A 19,762-nucleotide genomic window follows, 5' to 3' on the forward strand; every position below is an offset into this window, starting at 1 on the left:
GCATATGAAGCACCCCCTTGCACCCAGGGTGGAGGGTTCTCGCCCCTGGATAAAGGAGTCAGCAGGACTCTGGCTGCAGCAGCGTGAGGGGCTTTCCTGGGACCCAGGGTGGAGAAGTCTCACCTCTGGAGGGGTGGTCCTCTGAAGCCTGGGTGCATTGTCCTGCGGAGCACCCCCCTCCCATCCAGGTTGGAGGGATCTCCTACTTGGAGTGGGGAGTGCCCTCAAGCCTGGCTGCTGCAGCGTTTGGAGCTCCCTCTGGCACCCAGGTTGAAGGGGTCTCGCTTCTGGAGGGGAATGTGCCCTGAACCCTGGCTTGGGAGCTTGCAGAGCTGCTTCTGTCACCTAGATTGGAGGGGTCTTGCCCATGGAGAAGGGAGTGCACTCGACCCTGGCTGCCTTTGTGTGCAAAGCTCCCTCAGGCACAAAATGGGGAGGAGTCTTGCCCCTGGAGGGGGGAGTCCCCTCCAGCCTGGCTGCAGCAGCATGGAGATCTCCCCCCACCCCTGGCTTCCAGGTTAATCAGGTCTCCCCTCTGGAAAGGGGACTGCTCTGGATCCTGGCTGCAGTGGCTTGTAGAGCTTTCCCAGCACCCATGGTGGAGGGGTCTCCAGCCTGGAGGTGAAAGTCTCCATAACCCTGCCTGTGGCTGCTTGCTGAGCTCCCTCAGACACCAAGGGTGGAGGAGTCTTGCCCCTTGAGGGTGGAGTCCTGTATACCCTGGTTGCAGCAGCTTGTGGAGCTCCCCTGGCACATAGGTTGGAAGGGTGTCCTGCCCGGAGGGGGAAGTGCCCTCAACCCTGGCTGCAGTGGCTTGTGGAGCTCCCACAGGAAACCAGGTTGGAGCTCTCTCTCCTCTGGAGGAGGGGAGTGCCCTCAACCCTGGCTGCAGCAGCGGGGTTGAGCTCCTCCTGGCTCCCAGGATGGAGGGGTCTCCTCCATGGAGGGGGTAGTGCCCTTGACCCTGGCGGCTGCAGCATGCTGAGCTCCTACTGTCTCCCAGGGTGGAGGGGTCCTGCCCCTGGAGAAGGGAGTTCCCTGGAGTCTGGCTGCAGCAGCCTGCAGAGCTTCCCCCTGCACCTAGGGTGGAGGGGCCCTGTCATTGGAGGGGGAATCCCCATGACCCTGGCCGCAGCAGTGTGAGGAGCTCCCTCTGGCTTGCAGGGTGTAGGAGTCTTGCCCCTGGCTAGGGCAGAATAAGGAACTCCTCCTGGCACCCAGGGTGGAGGGGTATTACCCCTGGAGGCGGGAGTCCCCTCGACCCTGGCTTCAGGGTTGTGCAGAATTACTCACAGAACCCAGGGTGAAGGGGTCCCGCCCCTGGAGATGGGAGTCCCCTCAAGTCTGGCTGAGACTTCCTGAAGAGCTCCCCCCCACCCCCGCCGCACCTAGGGTGGAGGGGTCTTGTCCCTGGAGGGGGGAGTCTCTTCAAGCCTACCTGCAGCAGCATGCGGAGCTTGCCCTAGCACCCAAGGTATAAGGGCCTCATCCTGGAGTGGGGAAGTCTCCTGGAGCATGGGTATTGCATCCTGCAGAGCTTCCCCAGTAACCTAGTGTGGAGGGGTCAAGTCCCTGGAGGGTGGAGTCCACTTGAGCCTGGGTGCAGCATCTTGAGTAGCTCCCCCCTGCAGCCAGGGTGGAGGGGTCCCACCCCTGGAGAAAGGATTCTCCTCCAGTCTGGCTGTAGCAGCTTGCAGAGCTCCCTTGGGCACCTAGGGTGGAAGGGTCTCGCCCCTGGAGGGGGAGTACCCTCCACCCTGACTGCAGCAGCGTGCTGACTTCCCCCTGGCACCCAGGTTGGAGGGATCCTGCCATTGAAGGATTGAGACCCCTTGACCCCGGCTGCGTCTGCGTGTGGAGCTCTCCCCCCCCCCCCGCCGCACCCAGGGTGGAGGGATTTCGCACCTTGAGGGGGGATTCTCATAGAGCCTGGGTGCCACGGCCTGCGGAACACCCCCCTCAGCATTGTGCAGAGCTCCCCTCCACACCTAGGGTGAAGGGGTCCTGCCCTGGACGGTGCTATCCCTAAAACCCAGGGTGGAGGGGTCTCACACCTGGAGGAGAAAGTGCCTTCCACCCTTGCTGGGGCGGCATAAGGAGCTCCCCCTGGCACTCAGGATCCAGGGCTCTCGCCTCTGGAGGCAGGAGTTTCCTAAAGCCTGGCTGCAGTGTCATGCAGAGATCACCCTGACTCCCAGGATGGAGGGGACTCGGCCCTTGAGAGGGGAGTCTCCTTGAGCCTGGGAGCAGCGGCCTGTGGATCTCCCCTCTGGCACCCAGGGTGGAGGGGTCCGGCACCTGGAGGAGGGAGTCCCCTGGACCCTGGCTGCAGCTGCGTGCGGAGATCCCCCTGGTACCCAGTATGGCGGGGGTCTTGCCTCTGGAGGGGGGACTGCCCTCGACCCTGGCTGGGGCAGAGTAAGAAGCTCCTCTGGGCACCCAGGGTGGAGGGGTCCCGCCCCTGGAGATGGGAGTCCCCTGGAGTCGGGTTTCAGAGGTATGCAGAGCTACCCCTGGCACCCAGGGAAGAGGGGTCTCACCCCTGGAGTGGGGAGTCCCCTCGAACCTGGCTGCAGCAATGTGGGAAGCTCCCCCTAACACCCAAAGTGGAGGGGTCTTGACCCTGGAGTAGTGAGTCTTTTTGATCCTGGAAGCCAAGGCCTGCAGAGCTCCCCCCAGCACCCAGGGTGGTAGGGTCCCGCACCTCTAGAAGAGAGTCCCCTCGAGTTTGGATGCAAAGCTCCCCAGGGCACCTAGGGTGGAGGGGTACCCCGCCCCCCTAGACAGGGGAGTCCACTGGAAAGTGGTTGAGCAGCTGAGAAGCAACCCCAGGCAGCCAGGGTGGAGGGGCCTCACCCTTGGAGGGTGGAGTCCAGTCAAGCCTAGGTGCAGTGGCATGCGGAGCTCCCCCACCCCCCCCAGCACCCTAGATGGAGGGGTCTCACGCCTGGAAGGGGGAATTCCTTGGAACCTGGGTGCGACAGCATGAGGAGCTCCCCCAGGTATCTAGGGTGGAGAGGTCCTGCCGCTGGAGCTGCTATTCCCCTTGACCCTGGCTTCAGTGGCATGCGGAGTGACCTCAGGCACCCAGAGTAGAGGGGTCTCACGCCTGAGGGGGGTGTTCCCTCGAGTCTGGGTGGTGCAGCGGCGTGGGGAGCTCCTCCAGGCACCTAGTGGAGGGATTTCGCCCTTGATGGGGGGATTCCCCTCGACCCTGGCTGCAGTGTCATGTGGAGCAACCCCAGGCACCCAGGATGGAGGGGTCTCACCCCTGGAGGGGTGAGTTACCTCAGCCCTGGCTGCAGCTGTGTGCTGAGCTCCCTCGACACCCAGGGTGGAGGGTTCTCGCCCATGGAGGGGGAAGACCACTGGACCCTTGCTGCAGTGGCTTATGAGGCTCCTCAGGTACCCAGGTTGGAGGCATCTCGCTCCTAGACAAGGGAATGCCCTGGACCCTGGCTGCAGCAGCTTGCAGAGCTCCTTCCAGCACCACCGAGGTTGGAGAGGTCTCCACCCTGGATGCAGGAGTCCTATCCACCATGGCTGCAGGCATGCTGAGCTCCCCCGCAACCCAGGTTAGAGGGGTCCTGCCCCAGGAGGGGAAAGTCTCCTCAACCCTGGCTACAGCAGCGTGAGGAGCTCCCCTGGCACCCAGGGTGGAGGGTTCTAGCCCCTTGAGGGGGGAATCTCCTCGAGCCTGGGTGCAGCACCCTGTGGATCTCATCCTGGCACCCAGGTTGGAGGGGTCTCGCTTCTGGAGGGCGGAGTCCCATCAAGCTTGGCTGGGGCTGCATGCGGATCTCCCCAGGGCACCCAAGGTGGAGGAGTGTCGCCTCTGGAGCGGGTAGTACCCTTGAACATGGCTTGGGCAGGGTAAGGGGCTCCTCCCCTGCACCCAGGGTGGAGGTATCTCCCCCCTTTAGGCGGGAGTCTCCTTGCGCCTGGGTGCTGCGGCCTGCGGAACTCCCCCTGGCACCCAGGGTGGTGGGGTCCCACACCTCTAGAAGGAAGTCCCCTGGAGTCTGGCTGTGGCAACATGCAGAACTTCCCAGGGCACCTAGGGTGGAGGGGTACCGCCCCAAGAAGGGGGAGTCCACTGGATCCTGGTTGAGCAGGTGCCATGCGACCCCAGGCACCCAGAGTGGAGGAGTCTCGCCCCTGGAGGGGGGAGTCTCCTCAAGCCTAGGTGCAGCAGTGTGTGGAGCTCCATCCAGTATCCTAGGTGGAGGTGTCTCCCGCCTGGAGGGGGGAGTCCCCTCCAGCCTGGGTGCAGCGGTGTGGGGAGCTCCCCCATGCACCTAGGCTGGAGGGTTTCCGCCCCTGGAGGGAGGAGTCCCCTTGACCCTGACTGCTGCAGTTTGCTGAGCTCACCCAGGGTGGAGGGGTCTTGCCCCTTGATGGGGGAGTGCCCTCGTCCCTGGGTGCAGCATGCAGAGCTCTCCTGGCTCCCAGCATGGAAGGGTCTCGCCCCTGGAAGAGGGAGTCCCCTTGAGCCTGGGTGCAGCGGCATGTGGAGCTTTCCCTGGCACACAGGTTGAAGGGGTCTCTCCCCTGGTGGGGGTAGTCCCGTCGACCCTGGACCCTGGCTGCACCAGCATGTGGAGCTCCTTCCTGCACCCAGGTTGGAGGGGTGCCGCTACTAGAGAAGGGAATGCCCTTGACCTTGGGTGCAGCAGTGTGTTTAGCTCCCCCTGGCACCAAGGGTGGAGGAGTCCAGCCTCTGGAGAAGAAAGTCCCCTGGAATCTGGCTGCAGCAGCATGCAGAGTTCTTGCCAGCACCCAGGGCGGGGAGGTTTCCCCCTGGAAGGGGGGGTCCCCTGGAGCCTGGGTGCTACAGCCTGTGGAGCTCCCCCCCCCCACCGCCTGGCACCCAGGGTGCAGGGATCTATCCCCTGGATTGGGAAGTGCCCTGGACCCTGGCTGCAGCAGCCTGCGGAGCTCCCTCCAGCACGCAGGTTGAAGGGGTCTCACATCAGGAGGGGGGTGTGCCCTCGACCCTGGCTGCAGGGGCTTGCAGAGCTGTCCCTGGCACCCAGGTTCGAGAGGTCTCACTTCTGGAGAAGAAAGTGCACTGGACCCTGGCTGCTGCAGCGTTTGTAGCTCCCCCAGGCTCCCAGGGTGGAGGAGTCTCACCTCTGAAGAGGGAAGTTCCCTGGAGCCTGGCTGCAACAGCCTGAGGAGCTCCCACTGGCACACAGGTTGGAGGGGTCTCGCCCATGGAGAAGGGAGTCTCCTCTAGTCTGTCTGCAGCAGCTTTCAGAGCTACCCTGGGCACCTAGGTTGGAGGGGTCCCGTCCCTGGATGGCGAACTACACCCACGACACCCAGGGTGGAGGGGTCTTTCTCCTGGAGGGGGGATTCCCCTCATTCCTGGCTGGGGAGGCATGTGGGGCTGGCCCTGGCACCCAGGGTGGAGGGGTTGTGGCCGCTGGGGGTAGGAATCCCCTTGAGACTGGCTGCAGCAGCATGTGGAGCTCCTTCGTACACCCAGGGTGGAGGGGTCCCGCCCCTGGAGAAGGAAGTCCCCTGGAGTCTGGCTGCAGCAACATGCAGAGCTCCCACCAGCACCCAGGGTGGAGAGGTTTCGCCCCTGGAGGGGGGGTCCCCTCGAGCTTGGGTGCATAGGCATGGGGAGTTCCCCCAGGCACCTATGGTGGAGGGATTTTGCCCCCGCTGGGGGAATTCCCCTGGACCCTGGCTGCAGTGGGATGCAGAGTGGAGTGACCCCAGGCACCATGGGTGGAGGAGTCTCGCCCCTGAAGGGGAGAGTCCCCTTGACCCTGGCTGAAGCTGCGTATGGAGCTCCCCCCCCACACACCCAGGGTGTAGGGGTCTCGGACATTGAGGGGGAAGACCCCTCAACCCTTGCTGAAGTGGCTTGAGGGCCTCCCCTGGCACCCAGGGTGAAGGGGTCCCACCCCTGGAGGTGGGAGTTGAGCCTGGATGTGGCGGCATGCAGAGTTCCCCCTGGTACCAAGGATGGAGGGGTCTCCACCCTGGAGAGGAGAGTGCCCTCCACCCTGGCTGCAGGGGAGCTGAGCTCCTCCAGGTACCCAGGTTGGAGGGGTCTCACCCCTGGAGAACCGAGTGTCCTGGACCCTGGCTGCAGCAGTATGCGGAGCTCCCCCTGGCACCCAGAGTGGAGGGTCTTGTCCCTAGAGGGTGGAGTGCCCTTGAAACTGGCTGCAGCAGCCTGCAGAGCTCCCCCAGCACCAAGGTTGGAGTGCCCTCCACCCTGGCTGCAGGCGTGCTGAGCTCCCCCCATAACCCAGGTTGGAGGGGTCTCACTCCTGGAGGGGAAAGTCCCCTCAAACCTGGCTGCAGCTTCTTGAGGAGCTCCCCTGGCACCAGGGTGGAGGGGTCTCACCCCTTGAGGGGGGAGTCTCCTCAGTGAAATGGGAGTCCCCTCCACCCTGGCTGCAGTGGTGTTTGGAGCTCCCCTAGGCACCCAGGGTGGAGTGGTCCTGCACCTGGAGAAGGGGGTGCCCTCGACCCTGGCTGCTGCGGCAGAGTAAGGAGCTCCTCCAGGCACCCAGGGTGGAGGGGTCTCTCCCCTGGAGGGGGGAGTCCCCTCGACCCTGGATGCAGCAATATATGAAGCTCCCCCAGGACCCTAGGGTGGAGGGGTCCCCCTCCTGGAGAGGAGGAGTCCTCTGGACCCTGGCTACAGCGGCTTTCTGAGCAACCCCCAGCACCCAGGATGGAGAAATCTCCCACTTGGAGGGGGGGAGTGCCCTCAACCCTGGCTGGAGCAGAGTAAGGAGCTCCTGCAGGCACCCATTGTGGAGGGGTATTGCCCCTGGAGGGGGGAGTCACCTGGACCCTGGCTGCAGGGAGTACGGAGCTCCCTCCAGCACCAAGGGTGGAGGGGTCTCAACTCTGGAGGGGGCAGTCACCTCGACCAAGGGTGCAACGGCTCGGGAGCTCCCAGAGCACCCAGGTCTAGGTGTCTCCCCCTTGAGGGGAAAGTGCCCTCAACCCTGGCTGCTGTGACGTGCAGAGCTCCCCCAAGTTGAAAGGGCCTCTCCCTTTGAGGGGGGAGTGCCCTAGACCAGGCTGCAGTAGCATGCAGAGCTCCTTCCTGCACCCAGGGTGGAAGGGTCTCCCCCCTGGAGGGGGGAGTCTCCTGGACCCTGGCTGCAGTGGCATGCAGTGCTCCCCCAGGCTTCTAGGGTGGAGAGGTCTCGCCCCTGTAGGGGGAAGTTCCCTTGACCCTGGCTTCAGTGGCATGCAGAGCGACCCCCAGCACCTATGGTGGAAATGTCTCGCCCCTGTGTGTGGGGGAGTCCCATGGACCCTGGCTGAGGCTAAGTGTGGAGAGCTCCCCATGTCACCCAGGGTGGAGTGGTCTCCCCCCTGCAGGGGGGGAGTGCACTGGACCCTGACTGTGGAGGCGTGTGGAGCTCCCCCTGGCATCAAGGGTGGAGGGGTCTCGCCAATGGAGGAGGGAGTGCCCTCGACCCTGGCTGAGGTGGAGTAAGGAGCTCCTCCAGGCACCCAGGGTGGAGGAGTCTCCCCCCTGGAGGGAAGAGTCCCCTGGTGTGTAGAGCTCCCCCAGGCACCTAGGGTGGAGAGGTCTAGCCCCTGTAGAGGGGTGTGACCTAGACCCTGGCTGCAGCATCGAGGGGTGCTTCCCCTGGCTCCCAGGGTGGAGGGGTCTCTCCACTGGAGGGGGGAGTGCCCTTGACCCTGGGTTTGATGGCTGCAGAGCTTTCTTGGGAACGCAGGAAAGCTCCTAGAGGGGGGGAGTGTCCTCCAACCTGGCTGCAGCAGCATGCAGAGCTTCCTAGGCTTCCAGGGTAAAGAGGTCTCAAGCCTGGAGGGGGGGAGTCCCATGGAGTCTGGGATCAGTGGCTCATGGAGCTCCCCAGGCAGCTAGGGAGAAGGGGTCCCACCAATGGAAGGGGGATTCCTTTTGATCCTAGCTGAAGCAGCACGCAGAGCCAACCCCAGTACCCAGTTTGGAGGAGTCTCCCCTCTGGAGGGGAAAATGCCCTCAACCCTGGCTGCAGTGGCATGCTGAGTTCCCCTTGGCACTCAAGTTGGAGGGTCTCGCCCCTGGTGGGGGTGTCCCCTTGACCCTGGCTGCGCGGTGTGTGGAGCTCCCCCAGGCACCTAGGGTGGAGGGGTCTTGCCCCTGTAGGGGGGAGTGCCCTGGACCTTGGCTGAAGCAGCGTGGGGTGCTTCCCCCAGCTCCCAGGGTGGAGGGGTCCTGCTCCTGGAGAAGGGAGTTCCCTGGACCCTGGCTCCAGTGGCATATGGACCTTCCCCCCACAGCATGCAGGGTGGAGGGATATCCCCTTGGAAGGGGGAGTCCCTTTGACCCTGGATATGGCGGCATGCACAGCTTTTCTGGGCACACAGGTTGGAGGGGTCTCGTCCATAGAGGGGAAAGTGCCCTCAACCCTGGCTGCAGTGGGATGCTGAGCTCCCCCTAGCACCCAGGTTGGAGGGTCTCGCCCCTGGAGTGGGAAGTCTCCTGGAGCCTGGGTGCAGCCGTGTTCAGAGATTCCCCCAGCACTCCTGAAAGGGGGAGTCTTCTGGAGTCTGGGTGCAGAGGCATGCGGAGCTCCCCCAGCACCCAAGGTGGAGGGGTGTCGCCCTGAAAGGGGAGTGCCCTCGACCCTGGCTGCAGCGTGTAGAGCTCCCCTGGCTTGCATGGTAGAGGGGTCTCACCTCTGGAGGGGGGAGTGCTCTCCACCCTAGCTGGGGAGGTGTATGGAGTTCCCTCCTGCACCCAGGGTGGAAGGGTCTCGCCCTGGAGAGGGGTGCCCTCCACCCAGGCTGGGGCAGCATAGGGAACTTCCCCTGCACCCAGGGTGGAGGGGTTTCGTTCTTGGAGGAGAAAGTGCCCTTCATCCTGGCAGGGCAGTATATGAAGCTCCCCCTGGCACCCAGGGTGAAGGGGCCTTGCCCCAGGAGAGGGAATGCCCTCAACCCTGGCTGGGGCGGCATGCGGAGTTCCCCCTGACACCCAGGGTGGAGGGGTCTCGCCCCTTGAGGGGGAACCTCCTGGAGCCTGGGTGCCTAGGCCTGCGGATCTCCCACCCTGCACCCAGGGTGGAGGGGTCCCGCACTTGTAGAGGGAGTCCCCTTGAGTCTGGCTGTGGCAACATGCAGAGCTCTCCAAGGCACCTAGGGTGAAGGGGTTTCACCCCTAGATGGGGGAGTCCACTGGATCCTGGATGAAGTGGCTGTGGAGCCACCCCAGGCACCCAGGGTGGAGGGGTCTAGCCCTAGGAGGAGGGAGTCCCCTGAAGCCTTGGTGAAGCTGCTTGTGGAGCTCCCCCCTTCACCCAGGGTGGAGGGGTCTCAAGTCTGGAGCAGTGAGTCCCCTCCAGCCTGGTTGCAGCTGCATGGGGAGCTATTCCAGGCACCTAGGGTGAAGAGGTCCCTTCCTGGGAGGGGGCATTCCCCTGGACTCTGGGTGCAGTGGCAGCATACTGACAGATCCCAGGCACCCAGGGTGGAGGGGTCTACCCCCTGGAGGGGAAAGTGCCCTCAACCCTAGCTGCAGTGGTGTGTAGAGCTCCCCCTTGTACCCAGGTTGGAAGAGTCTTTCCCCTGGAAGGGAAGTGCCCTGGATCCTTACTGCAGCAGTGTGCAGAGCTCCTTCAGGCACCCAGGGTGGAGGGGTCCCGCCCCTGGAGGAGAAAGTGCCCTCCACCCTTGCTGGGGCAGCGAATGGATCTCCCCCCTCCCTGCACCCACACCCAAGTTGGAGGAGTTTTGCACCTTGAGGGGTGAGTCTCAGAGCCTGGGTACCCAGGCATGCGGAGCTCCCCCAGCCCCCTAACCAGGGTGGATGGGTCCTGCCACTGGAAAATGGAGTCCCCTCAACCCTGGCTGAAGTGGCTGCAGAGCGATCCCAGGCACCCAGGGTGGAGGGGCTCTGCTGTGCAACCAGCACGCTAGCTTCATACTAGAGGTTCCAAACATAGAAGTTAACTAGTAAGATCAAAATAAAGACACACAAAACTCAATTTACCTTTTTCTTGCCCAGCTCAGAGATGGCTTCTCCTGGCTCATGCCTGGAGCCACCTGGCGGTAGTGAGGTTTACACAAGAGACCAGCAGGGGAGAGGAAGAAGCACACCAGAGAGTGGGCTTTTATTGGGGAACAAAAAATTCAGGGGAAAATTCCATCCAATGAAGGTGAAGGGAGACAGCATTCCAAAGTCAGGGTCAGTGTTGGTTTCCAGGTCAATGGTCAGCCCCACCCCCACATGGACAAGCCCTTGCACCTGGAAAGGGTGGGGAAAGCTCTGTCACAGCTGGTCTGAGTGCCTCACACCCAATCAGGGAGGTATCTAGTCAGGTGTGAGAATGGTTTCCCACAGGGGCCTGGAGCCTGGAGGGGGAGTCCCCTGGAGCCTGGTTGTGGCAACATGCAGAGCTTGCCCTGGCACCTAGGTTGGTAGGGTACTGCCCCTGAAGGGGAGTCCCCTCCACCTTGGCTGCAGCAGAGTGTGGGGCTCCCCCTGGCACTCAAGTTGGAGGAATCTCCCCCCTGGAGATTGGAGTCCCTTCAACCCTGGCTGCAGTGGTGTTTGGAGCTCCCCAAGGCACCCAGGGTGGAGGGATCTTACACCTGGAGAAGAGAGTGTCCTGGACCCTGGGTGCAGCAACCTGCATACCTCACTAGGCATTCAGGGTGGAGGGGTTTCAACCCTGGAGGGGGAAGTGCCATTGATTCTGGCTGCAGCATGAAGAGCTCCCCTGGCTCCCAGGGTGAAGGGGTCTTGCTCCTGGACTGGGCTGTAAACTCCACCATTGCTGGGATAACATAATAAGATCCCTCAGGCAACCAGGGTGGAGGGGTCTCGCCCAAGGAACAGGGAGTCCCCTGGAGCCTGGGTGCAGTGGCATGCGGAAGCTCTCCCTGGCACCCAGGTTAGAAGGCTTTCTCACCTGGAGGAGGGAGTCTCCTTGACCCTGGCTACTGCAGCATGTGGAGCTCCTTCCTGCACCCAGGGTGGAGGAGTCCTGCCCCTGGAGAGGAGCATCCCCTGGAGTCTGACTGCAGCAGCATGCAGAGCTCCTGCCCCAGCACCCAGGATAGAGAGGTCTCGCCTGTGGAGGTGGGAGTCTCCTTGAGCCTGGGAGCAGCAGCATGCAAAGTTCCCTCTGGCACCCAGGGGTCTCACCCATGGAGCGGGACTTGCAGGGCTCCCCCACCACTCAGGGTGGAGGGGTCTTGCCCCTGGAGGGGGGAGTCCCCTCAACCCTGGCTACAGCGACTTTTGGAGAGACCCCAGGCACCCTGGGTGGAGGGGAGTCTCCCTTTTGGAATGGGGAGTCCACTCGAACCTGGTTGCAGTTGGGTTCGAAGCTCCCCCCAACATCCAGGGTGGGGATGTTTACCCCTAGAGGGGAAAGTGCCCTCAACCCTGCCTACAGTGGCGTGGGGAGCTCCCCCTGGCACCGAGGATTGAGGGGTCTCTACCCTGGAAGGGAGAATGACCTAGATCCTGGCTGCAGCAGCGTGATGTGGAGCTCCTTCCAGCACCCAGTTTGGAGGGGTCCCGCCCCTGAAGAAGGGAGTCCCCTGGTGTCTGGCTGCAGCATCATAAAGAGTTCCCCCTGCACCTAGGGTGGAGTGGTCCTGCCTGGACAGAGGAGTCCCCTAGACTCCGGCTGCAATAGCATGCAGAGCTCTGCCTGGAACCCAGGGTGGAGAGGTCTCGCCCCTGGAGGGGGGAGTCTATTTGACCCTGGGTGCAGAATCCTGCGGAGCTCCCGCCTGGCACCCAGGATGAAGGGGTCCTACCCCTGGAGAGGTGAGTCTCCTCCAGTCTGTCTGTGACCTCATGCAGAGCGCCCCCTGCACCTAAGCTGGAGGGGTCTCCCCCTTGGAAGGGGGAGTACTCTGGACCCTGGATGTAGTGGCCTGTGGAGCTCCATCTGGCACCCAAGTTGGAGGGGTCTTACCCCTGGAGAAGAAAGTGCCTTCAACACTGGCTGCAGCAGCGTGCTGAACTCCCCTTGGCACCCAGGGTGAAGGGGTCCCGCCCCTGGAGAAGGGAGTCCCCTGGAGTCTGTCTGCAGCAGCATGCAGAGCTCCCCATTGCACCTACGGTGGAGGGGTCCAGTGATTGGAGGAGGGAGTCCCCTCTGACCCTGGATGCATCTGCCTGTGGAGCTCCTCCTGCACCCAGGGTGGAGGATTCTCACCCTTGGATGGGGGATTCCCCTGGAGCCTGAGTGCAGCAGCCTGAGGAGCTTTCCCCTGCACCCAAGGTGGAGGGGTATCTCCCCTAGAGTAGGGAGGGCCCTTTGCCCTGGCTGCAGCAGCGTGCAGAGCAACCCCCAGCACCCAGGGTTCAGGGGTCTTGCCCCTGGAGGGGGGAAGTCCACTGAGCCTGGGTGCATAATCATATGGAACTCCCCTCTGGCACACAAGGTGGAGAGGTCCTGCCCCTGGAGAAGAGAGTCTTCTCCAGTCTGGCTAGGCAGCATGCACAGATTCCCTGGGTACATAGGTTGGAGGGGTCCCACGCCAGGAGGGGGAAGTCCCTTGGACCCTGGCTGTAGCAGCGTGCTGAGCTTCCCCTGGCACCCAGGGTGAAGAAGTCTCTCCCCTGGAGGGGGAAGTGCCATGGACCCTGGCTGCAGCATGCAGAGCTCCCCTGGCTCCCAGTGTGAAGGGGTCTTGTCCCTGGACTCGGGTGTTCACTCCATCCTGGCTTGGATGATGTAAGAAGCGCCCTCAGGCAACCAGGGTGGAGGGTTCTCACTCCTGCAACAGGGAGTCCCCTGGAGCCTGGGAGCAGGGGCATGCGGAAGCACTCCCTGGCACCCAGGTTAGAGGGGTTTCTCAACTGGAGGAGGGAATCCCCTTGACCCTGGCTACTGCAGCATGTGGAGCTCCTTCCTGCACCCAGGGTGGAGGGGACCCGCCCCTGGAGGGAGGAGTACCCTGCACTCTGGCTTCTGTGGTGTGTAGAACTCCTCCTGGGACCCAGGTCAGAAGGGTCTTGAACCTAGAGAAGAGAGTGCCCTTGACCCTGGCTTCAGCAGCGTGCTGAGCTTACCCTGGCACCCAGGGTGGAGGAGTCCTGCCCCTGGAGAAGGGTGTCCCCTGGAGTCTGGCTGCAGCAGCTTGCAGAGCTCCCCCTAGCCCCCAAGGTGGAGAGGTGTAGCCCATGGAAGGGGGAGTCCCCTGGAGCCTGGTTCAGCATGTGCGGGGCTCCCTAGGGCACCTGGTGAAGGGATCTTGCCCTTGGTGCCGGAGTGCCCTGGACCCTGGCTGCAATGGCGTGCAGGGCTCTCCCATCACTCAGGGTTGAGGGGTCTCGCCCCTGGATGCGGGAGTCCACTGGACCCTGGCTGCAGTGACATGCGGAGCGAGGGGGTCTTGCCACTGGAGGGGGAGTCCCCATAACCCTGGCAGCAGCAGCAAGCGGAGCTCCCCTCGAACCCAGAGTGGAGGGGTCTCGCCCATTGATGGGGGCGTCTTCTAGAGCCTGGGTGAAGTGGCCTGTGGAGCGCACCCTGCAACCCAGGTTGGAGGGGTTTCGCAGCTGGAGGAGAAAGTCCCCTCAGCCTGGCTGCGCTGCCTGAGGAGCTCAACCAGGCAAGCAGGGTGAAGGGTCAACCAGGCAAGCAGGGTGAAGGGGTCTCGCCCCTGGAGGTGGGGGGGTACCCTGGAATCTGGCTTGGGAAGAATAAGGAGCTCCTCAAGGCACCTACAGTGATTGCTGAGCTGCCCCAATCACCCGGGGTGGAGAGGTCTCGCCCCTGGAGCGGGGAGTGCCCCAGACCCTGGCTGGGGCAGAGTAAGGAGCTCATTCCAGCACCCAGGGAGGAGGGGTCATGCCATGGAGGGGGGAGTCCCCTCAACCCTGGATGAAGCTGAGTGTGGAGCTACCCCTGGAACCCAAGGTGGAGGAGACTCACCCCTTGAGAGGAGAGTTTCCTTGAGACTGGGAGTAGCGGCCTGTGGAGCTACCCCCCCCCCGGGAACCAAGGGTGAAGGGGTCTAGCTCTTGGAGGGGGGAGTCCCCTGGAGCCTGGATGAAGCATCATGTGGAGCTCCCCCCACCCCGGCACCCAGGGTGGCGGGGTCCCATTTTTGGAGAAGGCAGTCCCCTCCAGCCAGGGTTCAGCAGCGTGTGGAGATCTCCCCTGTACCCAGGGTTGAGGGGTTTCACCCCTAGAGGGGGAAGTCTCCTCGACCCTGGCTGCAGCAGTGTGTGGAGCTCCACCAGGCACCCAGGGTAGAGGGGTGTCCCCTGGAGAGGGGAGTGCCCTCAACTCTGAGTGCAGCAGCATGCAGAGCTATGCCTGGCACTCAGGGTGGAGTGGTCCTGCCCCTGGAGATGGGAGTCCCCTTGAGTCTGTCTGCAGAGGCTTGAGGATCTTCCCCTGGCACACAGGTTGGAGTCTTCTGGCCCCTGGAGAAGGGAGTGCCCTGGACCCTGGCTGCAGCAGCATGCATAGCTTCCCCCTTCTCCCAGGGTGGAGGGGTCTCCCTCCTGGAGAGGGGAGTCCCTTCCACTCTGGCTGCAGCAGCTTGTGGAGCTCCCTACCTCTGGCACCAAGGGTGGAGGGGGTCTTGCCCCTGGAGGAGGGAGTGCCCTTGACCCTGACTGGGGTGGAGTAAGGAGCTCCTCTGGGCACACAGGCTGGATGGTTCTACCTCCTGAATGGGGGAGTCCCCTGGACCCTGGCTGCAGTGGTGTGCGGAGCTACCCCAGGCACCCAGGGGGGAGGGGTCTCACCCCTAGATTGGGGAGTGCCCTTGACCCTGGCTAAGGCAGAGTAAGGAGCTCCCCTCAGCATGCAGGGTGGAGGGGTCTTGCACCTAGGTGGGGGGTCCCCTCCACCCTGGCTACAGTGGTGTGCGGTGTGCAGTGTGCAGAGCTACCCCTGGCACCCAAGGTGGAGCAGTCTCAGGGCGGGGACGGGGAGTACCCTGGAATCTGGCTTGGGCAGAGTAAGGAGCTCCTCCTGGAACTCAGCATTGGGGTGTCAGGCCCTGGATGGAAGAGTCCCTTTGAACCTGGCTGCAGCAGCATTCGGAGCTCCCCCTGACACCCAGGTTGGAGGGGTCTCCTTCCTGAAGGGGAGAATCCCTTGGAGCCTGGGTGCTGCTGCATGCAGAGCTCCCCCTAACACCCAAGGTGCAGGGGTCTAACCCCTGAAGGGTAAAGTGCCCTCAATCCTGGCTGCAGTGGTGTGGAGCTCACCCTGGTACCCAGGTTGGAGGGTTCTCCCCCATACAGCGGGGAGTGCCCTCGATCTTGGCTGCAGCAGCATGTGGAGCTCCTTCAGGCAACCAGGGTGGAGGGGTCCTGCAGAGCTCCCCCCTGCACCTAGAGAGGAAGGGTCCCACCCCTGGAGGAGAAAGTGTCCTCCACCCTGGCTGGGGCAAGGAAGGGAGCCTCCCCCAGCAAGGATGGAGGGCTTTCCCCCCTTGAGGGAGGAGTCTCTTCTAGCTTGGGTGCCTTGGCCTGTGGAGCACCCCCTTGGCACCCAGGGTGGAGAGGTCTGCCCCTGGAGAAGGGAGTCCCCTCGACCCTGCTGAAATGGCTGCTGAGCGACCCCAGGCACTCAGGGTGGAGGGGGTCTCAAGCCTGGAGGGGGGAGTGCCTTTGCAGAGCTTGTGCTGGCACCTAGGTTGGAGGGGTCCTGCCCTGGAGGGGGAAGTCCCCTCGACCCTGGCTGAAGTGGCATGCAGAGCGACCACCAGCACCCGGGTGGAGGGGTCTCGCCCCTGGAGTGGGGAGTCCCCTCGACCCTGGCTGCAGCGGTGTGCGGAGCTACCCCTGGCACCATGGTGGAGGGCTCTTGCACCTGGAGGAAGGAGTCCCCTTGACCCTGGCTGCAGTGGCATGGGGAACTCCCCCAGGTAACCAGGGTGGAGGGGTCTGGTCTCTGGAGTGGGGAGTCCCCTCAACCCTGGCTTCAGTGGCGTGCAGAGCTCACCCTGGCACCCAGGGTGGAGAGGTCTCGCCACTGGAGCCTGGAGTGCCTTGGACCATGGCTGCTGTGGCGTTTAGGGCTCCCCTGGACCCAGGATGGAAAGATCTCGCCCCTGGAATGGAGAGTCCCCTCGATCCTGGTTGCAGTGGCATGCTGAGCGAACCCAAGACCCCAGGGTAGAGGGGTCCTGCCCCTGGAGGAGGGAGTCCCCTGGAGCCTGGATGTGATGGCAGCAGCATGCATGCGGAGCTCCTCCATCACCCAGGGTGGAGGGGTCTCGCCCCTGGAGGGTAGAGTACCCTCAACCCTGGCTGCAGCAGCTTGAGGAGATCCCCCTGGAACCCAGGGTGCAGAGGTCTGGAACATGGAGCAGGGAGTGCCCTGGACCCTGGCTGCATTGGCGTGAGATGCTCCCAACAGCGTCTAGGGTGGAGGGGTCTCTCCTCTGTATGGGGAAGTCCTCTTGACTCTGGCTGCAGTGGCGTGCGGAGCGACCCCCTGCAACCAAGGAGGAAAGGTCTCGCCCCTGGAGGGGGGAGTCCCCTCAACCCTAGGACCCTAGCTGAGGCTACATGTGGAGCTCCCTCTGTCACCCAGGGTGGATGGGTCTCCCCTGTGGAGGGGGGAGTGCACCAGACCCTGGCTGTGGAGGCGTGTGCTGAGAGCTCCAGGGTACCAAGGGTGGAGGGGTCTCCCCAACTGGAGAAGGGAGTGCCTGGCTGGAGCGGAGTAAGGAGCTCCTCCTGGCACTCAGGGTGGAAGGGTCTCATCCCTGGAAGGGAAAGTCCCCTTGACTTACCATGGCTGCAGCTGTGTGCAGAGCTACCCCTGGCACCCATGGTGGAGGAGTCTTGTACCTGGAGGGTGGAGTCCCCTCAACCCTGGCTTCAGCGGCGTGTAGAGCTCACCCTGGCACCCAAGGTGGAGAGGTCTCGCCCCTGGAGGGTTGAGTGCCCTCGACCCTGGCTGCAGTGGCTTGCGGTGCTCCCCATGGCTTCTAGGGTGGAGGGATCTAGCCCCTGTAGGGGGAAGTCCCCTTGACCCTGGCTGCAGTGGCCTGTGGAGCAGCCCCCAGCACCTAGGGTGGAAAAGTCTTGCCCCTGGAGAGGGGAGTCCACTCAACTCTAGCTGAGGCTACCTGTGGAGCTCCCCCTGTCACCCAGGGTAAAGGGGTCTTCCCCCTGGAGGGAGGAGTGCACTGGACCTTGGCTGTGGAGGCTTGCAGAGCACCCCCTGGCACCAAACATGGAGGGGTCTCGCCAATGGAGAAGGGAGTGCCCTCGACCCTGGCTGAGGTGAAGTAAGGAGCTCCTCCAAGCACTCAGTATGGAGGGGTATAGCCCCTGGAGGGGCGAGTCCCCTCAACCCTGGCTGCAGGGGCTTGCGTAGCTCCCTTTGGCAGCAAGGGTGGAGGGGTCTTGCCCCTGGAGGGGGGAATCTCCTCGACCCTGACTGCTGTGGTGTGCGGAGCTCCCCTTGGCACCCACGTTGGAGAGGCCTCTCCCTTTGAGGGCGGAGTGCCCTGGACCCTGGCTGCAGCAGCAAGCAGAGCTCCTTCCTGCACCCAAGGTGGAGGGGTCCTGTCCCTAGAGAAGGGTATCTTCTTGAGTCTGGCTGCAGCAGCATGCAGAGCTCCCCCGTGCACCTAGGGTGGAGGTGTCTGGCCCCTGGAGGGAGGAGTACCTTCAACCAAGCCTGCAGCTGCATGAGGAGCTCCCAGACACCCAGGGTGGAGAGGTCTACCTGGAGGGAACAGTGCCCTCAACCCTGGCTGCAGTGGTGTGCAGAGCTCCTTCAGGCACCCAGGGTGGAGGGGTCCCGCCCCTGGAGAAGGGAGTCCCCTGGAATCTTGCTGCAGCAGCTTTCAGAGCTCCTCCGGCCCCTAGAGTGGAGGGGTACCGCCCCTGGAGGAGAAAATGCCCTCCAACCTGGCTGGGGCTGCAAACAGAGCTCCCCCTGGCACCCACGGTGGAGGGGTTTCGCCCCTTGAGGGGGGAGTATCCAAGAGCCTGGATGATGAGGCCTGCAGAGCTCTCTCCCTCCCCCCGACACTCAGGGTGGAGGGGTCTCAAGCCTGGAGGGGGGAGTGCCCTGGAGCCTGGTTGTAGCAGCTTGTAGAGCTTGCCCTGGCACCTAGGTTGGAGGGGTCCAACCCATGGAGTGGGGAGTCCCCTCGACCCTGGCTGCAGCGGTGTGTGGAGCCACCCCCAGCACCCAGGGTGGAGAGGGTTCTCGCCCCTGGAGGGGGCAGTGCCCTCCACCCTGGCTGCAGCAGCATACAGAGCTCCTTTGGCTGCCAGGGTGGAGGGGTCTCGTGCCTGGAGGGCAAGTCCCCTCAAGCCTGGGTGTGGCGGCTTGAAGAGCTTCCTGGCACCTAGGGTGGAGAGGTCCCACCCCTGGAGAGGGGAGTCCGCTGGACCCTGGCTGCAGCAGCTTGAGGAGCAACCTCCAGGACCCAGGGTGGAGGGATCTCGCTCTTGGATGGCGGAGTGCCCTCAACCCTGGCTGGGGCAGAGTAAGGAGCTCCTCAAGGCACCCAATGTGGAGGGGTATCGCCCCTGGAGGGGGGAGTCCCCTGGACCTGACTACAGAGTCATGCAGAACTTCCCCTGGCACCTAGAGTGGAGGGGTCCGGCCCCTGAAAGGGGGATTCCCCTCCACCCTGGCTGCGGTGGCTTTCAGGGTGGAAGGGTCTCACCCTTGGAGGAGGCAATCCCCTTGACCCTGGCTGCAGTGGTGTTTGGAGCTCCCCCAGGCACCCAGGGTGGAGGGGTCTTGCACTTGCTGAAGGGAGTGCCCTAGACATTGGCTGGGGCAGAGTAAGGAACTCCTCCTGACACCTAGGGTGGAGAGGTCTTGCCCCTGGAAGGGGAAGTCCCCTCAACCCTGTCTGCAGTGGTGTGCGGAGCTACCCCTGGCACCCAGGGTGGAGGGGTCTCCCTGGACCCTGGCTGGGGTGGAGTATGGAGCTCCTCCTGCCATCCAGTGTGGAGGGGCCCCTAGAAGGGGCAGTCCCCTTGACCCTGGCTTCAGTGGTGTGTGGAGCTCCCCCAGGCACCCAGGGTGGAGGGGTCTCGCCCCTGGAGGGGGGAGTGCCCTGGACCATGGCTGCTGAGGTGTGCTGAACTACCAATGGCACCCAGAGTGGAGGGGTCTCACCCATGGAGTGAGGAGTCCCCTCGAGCCTGGGTGAAGCATCCTGTGGGCTCTCCTGGCACCCAGGGTGGCGGGTTCCTGTTCCTGGAAAAGGAAGTCCCCTCTAGCCTGGGTCTGGTGGCATGCAGAGCTCTCCCTGGCACTCAGCGGGGAGGAGTCCCATCCCTAAAGGAGAAAGTGCCCTCTACCTTGGCTGGGGCCAAGTAAGAAGCTTCTCCCACCTCCCAGGGTGGAGGGGTCTCGCCCCTGGAGGAGGGAGTGCCCTCAACCCTGGTTGGTGTAAATTATGGAGCTCCTCCTGGCACCCAGTGTGGAGGAGTCTCGCCCCTAGAGGGGGCAGTCCCTTTGACCGGGGCTTCAGTGATGTCCACACATCACTGAGCTCCATTCTCCCCCAAGTACCCAGGGTGGAGGGGTCTTGCCCCTGGAGGGGGGAGTGCCCTCGACCCTGGCTGCTGGTCGTGGGGAGCTCCCCCTGGTAACTAGATTGGAGGGGTCTCCACCCTGGCTGCAGGCATGCTGAGTTCCCCCTGGATACCAGGTTGGAGGGTTTTCGCCCTGGAGGGTGGAGTCCCCTTGAGCCTGGGTAAAACATCATGCTGAGGTACGCCCAGCACCAAGGTGGAGGGGTTTCGCCCTTGGAGGGGGGAGGCCTTTGGAGCCTGGGTGCTGTGGCATTC

General features: G+C 63.5%; 1 protein-coding gene across 1 annotated transcript in view; it reads right to left on the reverse strand.

The window, feature by feature from the left end:
- Window positions 1-3,553, reverse strand: part of LOC308632483 (broad substrate specificity ATP-binding cassette transporter ABCG2-like) — a gene marked incomplete at both ends in the record, with an annotated part of 42,028 nt that extends 38,475 nt beyond the window's left edge. Inside the window, one exon of the mRNA XM_081264577.1 lies at window positions 3,410-3,553. Within this exon, the coding sequence (XP_081120703.1) occupies window positions 3,410-3,553 (144 nt within the window). The remainder of the gene's footprint in view (window positions 1-3,409) is intronic.
- Between the last annotated feature and the right edge of the window lie 16,209 nt (window positions 3,554-19,762).

This window comes from Spermophilus citellus (genome assembly GCF_964194105.1).
Source record: "Spermophilus citellus genome assembly, chromosome: 13".
In the NCBI taxonomy this organism is placed as follows: domain Eukaryota; kingdom Metazoa; phylum Chordata; class Mammalia; order Rodentia; family Sciuridae; genus Spermophilus; species Spermophilus citellus.